This window comes from Pinus tabuliformis, chromosome 4_1 (assembly GCF_031772625.1).
Source record: "Pinus tabuliformis cultivar Carrire ecotype Pingquan chromosome 4_1, CPIR1, whole genome shotgun sequence".
In the NCBI taxonomy this organism is placed as follows: Eukaryota; Viridiplantae; Streptophyta; class Pinopsida; order Pinales; family Pinaceae; genus Pinus; species Pinus tabuliformis.
The window spans coordinates 631,669,625-631,679,735 of NC_142303.1; the positions used below are offsets into that span (position 1 = coordinate 631,669,625).

The following is a 10,111-nucleotide window of genomic DNA, read 5'->3' on the forward strand; positions in this document are numbered from 1 at the left end:
GATCCAGAGGAGGAGGAGTGTCTCTTCCACTCCCAGATGTGCATAAAGGGTTCCCCGCTATAGTTCATTGTCGATAGCGGGAGCCAAAAGAACCTCATCTCGGCAGAGGTCGCGAAGCGGTTGGGCTTACCGACCACAGCACATCCACAACCATACACCATCGGGTGGCTTCACCAAGGACGGGATCTTCGCGTGAGCCAGCAGTGTCACCTTCCATACAACATCAAGCCCTTCACAAATGAGGTATTGTGTGACATTGCTCCCCTTGAAGTTTGTGATGTATTATTAGGACAACCATACTTGTGGAAGCGACATGCTATGTATGAATCAAGGCCCCATGCTGTTATTATTACATTGGGAAATAAGTTGTACAGGATACCAGAGGTAGCACCGCCTACCGCCATCTCTTTGATTACTGCAAAACAATGCAGTAAGCTCATTTCCAAAACCGGGAAATTTGTTTTCCTGATGATACGCCCTCAAGGAAAGAAGAAGACGGTGGCCATGGCCTCCAGACAGGGCCCCTCCACACGACAACTACAGATGGACAAGGTCGTGGAGGAGTACGAGGACATCTTCACCTCCCCCGCAGGGGTTCCTCTGCACTGTCAGGTCAAGCACTCCATCGATCTGACCCCAGGTGCGCCGCTACCCAATGGACCAATTTATCGGTGCTCCATTCTGGAGAATGATGAAATCAAGAGGCAGATTCAGGAGCTCCTGCAGAAAGGTCACATTCGTCCGAGTTCATTGCCTTGTGGGAGCCCGATTGAGATAAAGGGGCTCAACATCTATGCATGGAAACAAGGGTTTCTTGGAGATAAGGAAGTTTAAAGATCACAAGATAACACCGACTTGGTATGGGGATAATTGGCAAAGTAAGCATGCCAAACATTAGGATGCTTTTTAGGCCAACCCATAGGGTGTATTTATACCACCAAAATTTTAGTTAATTCAACTATGCCGTGGGCTCTTATAGGTGGGTTTCTAGTCTAACCTGTAAACCCCAACCGAAAAATAGGTATTTTATATCGTTTTTTCAATTTTAAAAAGCTCTACATGGGAAGGTTGCATAAGCATTGTGTACATATGCGATTTTACGACAAGAAGAGTGCATATATATTTTGAAATTTTCTTTTTTAAGATAATGATAGGTTTGCAAGGGAAAAGGGATCTTCCCAACCCAATCAAGAGCATCTGATGAATAGGAGTGGAAAAAGATGCTTTAACACAGAGCGTCTTAAGTTAGTTCTAATGGTCAATGTATTATGGAAGTGGGAAATGTGGTATTTTAGATAGTGAAATGATATATGATACTTCTAATATTTTCACGATTCTATAATTACAATGGATTACTAGTCTCTTTCATTAGCTAGGAACCATAACCCTTTAGCAATTTATTCTATGTAACTATTCGATATGCATTTAACAACCTCTTTGGTATTTAATTATGCATTATGTAACTAGGATGATATCTATGTAATTATGGATTGAGTAATTGTGAATGTAATTATTCTATTATATTTGGTCTAATTATGTTATGTTGTAAGTTTTTCATATGTATATGCTATTTTGGTTGAAATTTTGAGTTTTCTAATGGATTTTTGCCAATGATAGTTTCATATGTGATATATAGACCAAATGATATTTGGTACCAACATTATCTAAATAAATACCTTGAATTGAAGAGGAAAGTAGGGCATAATATTTAATTAGCACATGTTGTTATATATGGGGTTTGAATACATCATAATCAAGACTTTAGCATGCATTTGAATAATACTAGAGGTACAATAAAAATTATCTTTGTAACAAAATCCACATTAAATCATGTGGTTATACTAAACTAATGAGAACTTCATGTTTGAAGAGGATGAGTTTATTCATTGTATGAGTTTGTGGATTTTCCTATGTTTGCATGATCCAAGATGAATTAGTTGTATGTATTTACTTGATTTCATTTTTCTACTTGCATCCATGGAGGAATAAGGAAAATATAGCTCTAGCTTATGCTTAATACCCCTATGCTTAACACAAGTAGGAAGCGAGGGGGGAGGTGTTGTAACAACACAATAGTGGAGGGTTTTAATGTTTGTCATTTCTTGGAAGAATCATATATTCTCTACAATTTGATTGATTTAATTCACAAATATTCTCATGTTCAAGCTCATTTATAGTCATATTAATTTCCTCCCTCCTCTCCTACGTTGGTGGAAGTTTATGCAATGCCTTTCATTGTTCATTTTCATGCATTTCCATTTTTTTCCTTCTTCCTTTCCCTTTATCTTTGAATCCATTTCTACTTATGTTGTTCTAATACAACAATCATTATTTCCCTCTTCTAATTTCTAGCTCCTTATGTTTCAATTTCATAATCTCCTTTTTATTTTACTCTACCTCAACAAAGAGTGATGTAATCCTTTGAAACTAGTAACTCTAAGCTCCTACATAATCTACAGAAATATTATGATCTTCTTGTTATTTTATATGGCTCTCCCTCCAATCATAAGTCTATGAAATATATGATCATTGGTTCCAAGCTTCACTAAATATGAGGGCGATCTAGGAATTGTGATTATTTTTCATTGGCCTCTTGATAAAGTTCTTAATTTCCACCATCCACATAATAATGGACAATTTCTTTGTTGAGTTAAATATTGAATTGATTAGAATTGAATATAACAATTATTTATGGAATTACCAATGGTGGTTTATGAGCATATGGTTTTGATAACCCATGATTTTTCCCATGGTATTTGATGTAATATAATCTATTTAATTGTTTGAGAACTCCATTGTAAGATGCCTTGATTGGTCGATATTTCCCTCAATTTGGCCAAGGTTAATAAATCTATTGCATGTTGGATTTCCCAACTTAATGTTCCAAGATAAATCATGGTGTCCTGTGTGCTTCATATTTTATTTCGTGCCTATATTATGTTATTTATCTCTTTTTATACTTAACATGTGATATGAGAGGTAGGATTGGATTGATGGATCAAATCTAGATAAACCTAGACTCTCGAGTGAGAGTGGTTTAATGCAAGATCCACAAAAGTGTAGATAAGCTAGTACATGTCCAAAGTGAATCATGTGTGTAAAGATAAACAATTTTTTGGCCTAAAGGTGATGCACCAAGATGTAATTGGAAGTCTCTACAATATGCCATGCATTATATGAGCCATGAAATATTCTCTTTACAAGGTACAATGTTTTCCTGAAATTTGTGAAGGTAAATGAATATAGAAAAATGCAAGGAAATAAGCAAGTGGTAATTCTTGAAATAATATAGTTGTAATATTTTTATGGAGTTAATTTTATTCATCACATGTAGAAGGGCATATGGTTGTAAAGCGTATTTAGGCATGTGTACCCCTAGTTTATTTCACTAGTAATGTTAGGGTCTTACCACAATCCCATTACTTAAATACTTTATTAATATATGACGTCACCATCCTTGAATAAGGTCCATTCCATAGCTAGTTAATAGTCCTTTATTGTAAAAGGAATCCCTTCTATTAATTAGGTCGAAATCGGTTGGATAACCCTCATTATAAGGCATTGATAGGTAGATAAGATATATATATATATATATATATATATATATATATATAGTCAAGAACTGTCACTATATTTGGAGAAAATACTCTTGGGGGGTACCACTTTGAAAAGGCATGTGAATATAACTCTTTATTTTTTATTCTCGTTGTGATATTTCCTAGGATTTATCTCTCATTTTCTCTTGTTTTATTTATTTTTCACTATATTTTGTGTAAATTACACTACAAGTGGTATCACATCTCTTTCGTGGGCATGAGGTGGGAGAATTTTTTTTTCTTTTTGCCAATTTTTTACGAAGAAAGTGTATGGAAGAATTCAACTAAATCTTTGAAGCTCTCTCTCTCTCTCTATACATACATACATACATACATACATATATAGATATATATATGAAATGAATTCCTATTGAACAAATACTACAATACAAGAAATCCACTTAGATTTGCAATTGGTCCTTGAAAAACATCATTAACTATTTGAAACACCAAAGGATTTAACCCTTTCTCGAGGAGAGCATGACCATGGCATTCCCTCAATTCCAGGAAGTCAACCATCAAATGTACATCCTTATTAACACCCATTTGAGTTTGACAAAAGAAATCAAAGCAACTTCAGTGTTTGCATGTTAAGGGATGAACATTGGAGAAAAGGACTAAATATCACTTAGTACCACCACATCACATCTCTTAAAAAGGAAATGGGTTCAAAAAGACTAAATATCCTTGAAAAAATCATTAATTATTTGAAACACCAAAGGGTTTAACCATTTCTCGAGGAGAGCATGACCATGGCATTCCCTTGATTCCAGGAAATCAACAATCAAATGTACATCCTTATTAACACCCGTTTGAGTTTGACAAAAGACATCAAAACAACTTCAGCGTTTGCATGTTAAGGGATAAACATTGGAGAAAAGGACTAAATATCACTTAGTACCACAACATCACATCCCTTAAAAAGATAATAAGACCACCCATAGTCATCATTAAACTTACAAAATATCATACTATATGGATAAATTCACAACACTAAACTTAAAACAAGAGACAACAATCACATATTTAAATCATAATAAAGGATGCCATAGCTAGAACCTCAATTAGTATAATTGAATATTAAACTTCAATATCACATTACTATGAATTTTGAAAATGATACCATGATAAACTAGTGTATGTATAATATCAATAATAAACATCTAACTATAAAATATTTATAAAATTGGATTCTACATCATCGAATCTATAGTGATTCAAATTTTATATTATCTAACATACAAAACATCAACACATTATAATAAAGTGCATACTTATGCTAATAAAAGTAAGTATAATTTGGAATGTGAGTGAATAAATAAATTACTAATTTTAATTGATTTTATTTTCATTTATCATTTTTTAAACAAATCTTTTCACACAAAATTAGAATAAATTTTATTGAGTGGTGTGATTCTCACTTATTGTGAAATTTGGAAAAATTCATGGGAATTTAATCATGAGATGTTTTTATTTTTTTATAAAAACTTATAATATATTTATTTTAATTATATATTTTTATTACTAGCATTTGTATGAGAAAATTTTTATTACTAGGTTTTTTTTACCCTTTTAGTAATATTTATTACTAGGTTTTTTTTACCCTTCTAGTAATATTTATTACTATGTTTTTTTTACCCTTCTAATAATATACTATAACATTTGAAATAGAGACAAAAATATATGCAAACAGGACAATGAAAACTATAGTGGCCGGACTGAAAGGATAGATGATCATCCATGCTTTGAAAGAACCCCTCGAACTTCTTTTCAGAAAACTAGGTTGTATGACTTTTTAGCCCAAAAAAAAAAAAATGTCAGAAATTTCTAGAACTAGAATTACTAGTTCGTGCCATAAAGCTCCAGGGACTATAGTAATTAGAGTTTAGAGTGATGGTAATATTAGTCACTGCACATGTATTAAAGCAGCAAAGCTTAAACTTTGACCCTCCTTAGCCCCTCAAATCAATAGTGACTAGGTTGGCAACTAGTGGGAACTCACTTTCTTGGATTTCCTCATGACGTTACCTTAGAAATACCAAAAGCATATCAAATATAACTTCTTTTTCTGAACGAATACTTTACAGTGTATTTATGTGAAAATCCAAATCAAAAACAATTCAACCCGAATACCTGACCAGATTTAGAGAAATCAACCAAAATACCTGATTAATATTAGAGTTTCCCTCTCGTATTGGAAACTCTTTGTTTGTATTCAACCAGAATATCTAACAACATTCTACGCTACCACAACACCGTGTTGCTCATCATTTTCACAATTGCTCCGCTGCCCTTACCTCTTCTAGATCCCAAGGAGATCAAGGGCTTGCAGGGCATAAGATTCAGCCCAAAATTGAGAGATCCAAGTCTGAAATGTTGTATTACTACAAAGTTGTCTTGTTTGTGTTCTTCGAAGTTGTGGGACCTCTGCAGCTGACATCGTATCTCTTGATCAAGGTAAGCCTGATCTTCATTATTCTTTGTGTTTTTATTTCTAAATATGTATAAACAAAATGAGTGGCCACACTGTAGATGGGACTATGAGAAGGTCCATCATGTTCACCATGAGTTCACTGCGCCAATGGGTTTTGCTACCACGGTGAATTCTCAACAATATCTTGAAGAAAAACTTCATAATAAAACACAGATGGTTTTTAAAATGCATAAATAACAACATGAAACACTCCAACACACAAAAAAAAATCACAAAATACAAAACAAAACACCACCAGATTCGGAATAAAATCCACAGAAAAATATTTAAAAATATATTCTAAAAGCAGCCGTTGAATTTTAGCTGTACCCTGCTGATGTATCTGCACACACGCTTGTGAATATCGATTGCACACTGCCATATCAATTTAGACATGTGTGAGAAAATCTCTTTATGAACCGCCGCAATATAGAACTTGCAGAACACTATTCACAATGATCCTTCCAAGTCCAGACTATCTAGCTGTAAGCCGGGTGAGTCCGTTTATGGTTCCCCGCGTATTTCAGGTCTAAAGAGGCAGAGGAGTGGTTGGGAAAGTTACAGAAATTCCAGTTATATTTAGAGAAAATTTGGCCTTGATTTTTTTTTTATGGTGCTCTATTTTCACCGTTAAAAACTCAAATTTCTTTTTGCCTTGCCGTCACTTTTGATCGTCCGACCCATTCCTCCCCTCGTTAGACGGCTCCTTCGGTTTTTCCTACTGTCATCTCGCTACTCGAGAGGAGACCGCAAAAACTTGTTCAGGTTTTCTCCTTCTGTCGTCTCGTTTGAACCCGCTCATACCCAGCAGCATATTTAACCCCAATTCTTGTTCAGGTTGTTGACATAATGCTCGGGACTGAGGCCTGCACATTTAATAATTCATTTTGGTTTGTTCGCAGGACTTTAACACGCCTTTTTCTATGAATCTATTCTGTATTTACTGGCCGATAGTTGTTGAAAAACAAGACACATGGACAGAACGTTCAGATTGGACGTCAAGGAATGATTTAGGGTTATGTTCCGAGCGGATCCTACGAAAAAATTCAGAATGCAACCTCAATAACCAGATTAGAACTACTCGCGAGTCGCGTAAAAGTAAAATGGCGCAGGCTAAGCATTTACGAAAAATTGGGCAGTTGAAAGGGTAATAATAGCAAAATTCCAATCTCATTAAGCCGTAGCTGTAATTTAAACATTTCTGTAGAAACTGTGAGTTCAACATTTTTTTTATGATCCAGTCAATCTATATTTTCACAAATACAATTCAGACCGCTCAGCTATATACATCTTTATTTACCCAAATGCAACCAAGGCCATCGAAAATTAAACGACGCGATATAGCTGAATCGTTAGACAGCTCCGGTACAAATCTTTTCATCTGTGATTCCGAAATCTTTGTGGAAAGAGGAAATGAATGAATGTATGGAGATAAATGTAAAAACGTGGTCGTTAACACTGCACCATGTCTCTATGTTACAACATAAAAACAAGCATATCATGGAATTATGGCTTCCATCAAGTAAAATTGCTGCGATTTCAAAATTTCAATGTTGTAACATCTTCATTGTCATACTCAAAATTGATTTAATTCATATAGATTAAGCAGACGGATCAAAGCCCAAAACGTCAACATTCCATTAATACCAAAAAAGTGCCCTGAGGACGGTAACAGAGCGAGGACAATAACCCCGAGAACAGGTCAGAAAATCTACCATTCGTAACATCAAATACATAACCGCACGCAAAAATTGAACGGCACTGCGTAGTGCTTACTCATACTACCAAAAAAAACATCATGATTTGGATGATAATGGCCATTAGTTAATCTGAAGATTTGGCGAAAGGCACCCGGATGACTGAAACGCAATGAAGAGGATGAGCCATTTCACAGGACAGTTTAAGGACCTCGGACAGATCAACAGGATTTTCAGCATGTGGAAGCCATTCAAAATGATGGAGCAACTTAGCCACCCAGAGATTAACAGTGGCAAGGCCCAGTGCCTTTCCGGGGCATACTCTACGACCGGCACCGAAAGGCGCAAACCTCAGATCATTGCCCCTTACATCCACCTCTTCGCCGCCCTCCGACACCAAAAACCTCTCCGGACGGAACTCATTCGGCGATTCCCAAATGTTGGGGTCATGAGTAATCGACCACATATTCACCATGGCAGTCGTGCCTGCTGGAACACACATTCCATCGCCCATGTTGACATCTTCTGTAGAGAGACGAGCCCATGATAGGAGCGGTCCAGGTGGATGCATTCGCAGCGCCTCTTTCACCACCGCTTGGAGGTACGGCAGCTTTGGAATGTCTGAATCTTTCACGCTTCGGTCGTGCCCCACTACGGCGTCCAACTCTGCCTGAGCTTTCTTCTGAACTTCGGGGTTCAGCACCAGTTCTGCCATGGTCCACTCTGCCAGCAGAGCCGTCGTGTCTGTGCCACGAAAGATCATCTCCTGCGCACACAAGCCCCCCGAAACTTAGTTAATGCCCCTCCCCCAAATGCAAATGACTATATTAATTTTCTTCTATTCTAACGTAAGTGAAATACAGTGAGCAGAGAATGGAAATAAGTACCCAGAGAACCGCGATCATATCCTCCTCGTCGAGCTTATCCTCTCCTTGCAACGACAGCAGAACGTCAACAAAATCACATTGATCACCGCTTTCTCTACGCTGCTCTTCCCGACGGTGCTCTTCGATGATATTTCTAACTAAATTTGTCACACAAGGTACGAGGCGGGCGCAGCGAGCATGTATTCGAAGAGGGTCCAGCGGTCGCAGCCATGGGAGATGATCCGCCCAGTTGAACGCCCCTAACAGTTGGAACCCTTCGTCAACCATCTCCCGCAGCTTCTTCACTTCTTCATTCTCATGAGACATGTCGAACCTCCTTCCAAACACGCTTCCCATGATATTGTTCAGCGCAGCTCCTTGCAGGTGTCGTCTTACCCTAACAACACCCTTAGAATGATACTCCTTTTGGATATCATTCAGCATTGCCACAACGTCGGCCTGGCGGCCATCTTCGTGGGCAGCGATCCTGCGAGGAGCAAAGAGATGAGCAGAAGCAATTCTCCTGAGCAGCCTCCAGTAGTCCCCGTTGGGTGCGAAGCCAATAGCCCTCCCAAACAGCAACTGCTGTGCGGATTGCTTGAGGGGTCTGTTGGCGAAGTGAGGGGAGGTGAGCAACTCTCGGGCCACCTCCGGATCTGACGTGATAACAGCCGGCGTGCAGCCCAAGCTAAAGGACATGAGCTTCTTCGCACCATGAAGACGAGCGAGAGATTCAAGCTTGCGGTGAGCAAGGCCGACGCTCATGTCCATTAGACTTCCGATAATCGGCCATCCTTTGGGGCCAGGAATGGCAACGCGGCCTTTCTTATGCCGTCCAGCCCACGCACAGCCTCCAGGGCTCAACCAGGAGACTAGAACAGCACAGACGGCAACAATAAGCAGTGCAATATACAGAGGCCACTGACGCCATGCAGAAACATCGTCAGATGAGGAGTGCAAGAAGTAAGCAGGGCCATCTTTTGTGAAGAGAGGAAGAACACAGACCCACCACCCGCTTCCTCCAGAGCTTCTGCGATTCTCCATTTTTAGAGATGGCCTTTCAAACAGAGAAACCAAAGCGACGAGGAAGCGGCAGCAGCAAAACCAGGAAGAGGAGTGCTTCGAGATGAAAATGAGCGAGGGGTTATGTCAATTTATAGTTTCGAGGACACTATCATTCTAATGGCGAGAGGGAGAAAAGGGCGGCTAGCACAAACCTAGTTTGAATCCACTTGAAGTGGCCGTTCTCACTCCTAATTACTTTACATGCCCTTAATTAATCATAACTCCAAAAAACCCCTAATCACCATTATCAATCCCTGATTAGCCTAAACAAACCACTGTTACCCCTATATACTACAATTACCACTAATTAGCATCAAATTACTTTAAACTACCACCAACGAATCCCTAGTTTTCATTAATTAAACCTATGTAATCCTTACCATCCTTAATTAACCTTTCTTTAATTTTTAACTA

The 10,111-nt window shown here is 38.0% G+C and overlaps 1 protein-coding gene across 1 annotated transcript; it reads right to left on the bottom strand.

The window, feature by feature from the left end:
- Window positions 1–7,686: 7,686 nt before the first annotated feature.
- Window positions 7,687–9,743, bottom strand: LOC149177629 (cytochrome P450 78A4-like). The gene is made up of 2 exons (XM_089423444.1): window positions 8,654–9,743; window positions 7,687–8,532 (listed from the first exon to the last, which is right to left on the bottom strand). The coding sequence occupies exons 1-2, from the start codon at window positions 9,674–9,676 to the stop codon at window positions 7,894–7,896; spliced, it is 1,662 nt and encodes a 553-aa protein (XP_089279570.1). The 5' UTR covers window positions 9,677–9,743; the 3' UTR covers window positions 7,687–7,893.
- Window positions 9,744–10,111: the final 368 nt, after the last annotated feature.

What these genes read in the sequence shown, in the direction of transcription:
- LOC149177629 (XM_089423444.1), bottom strand. Translation starts at nt 9,676, where the DNA reads ATGGAGAATCGCAGAAGCTCTGGAGGAAGCGGGTGGTGGGTCTGTGTT. An exon ending in ATATGATCGCGGTTCTCTGG is followed by an intron (nt 8,533 to 8,653) that starts GTACTTATTTCC and finishes TTGTGTGCGCAG; the next exon opens with GAGATGATCTTTCGTGGCAC.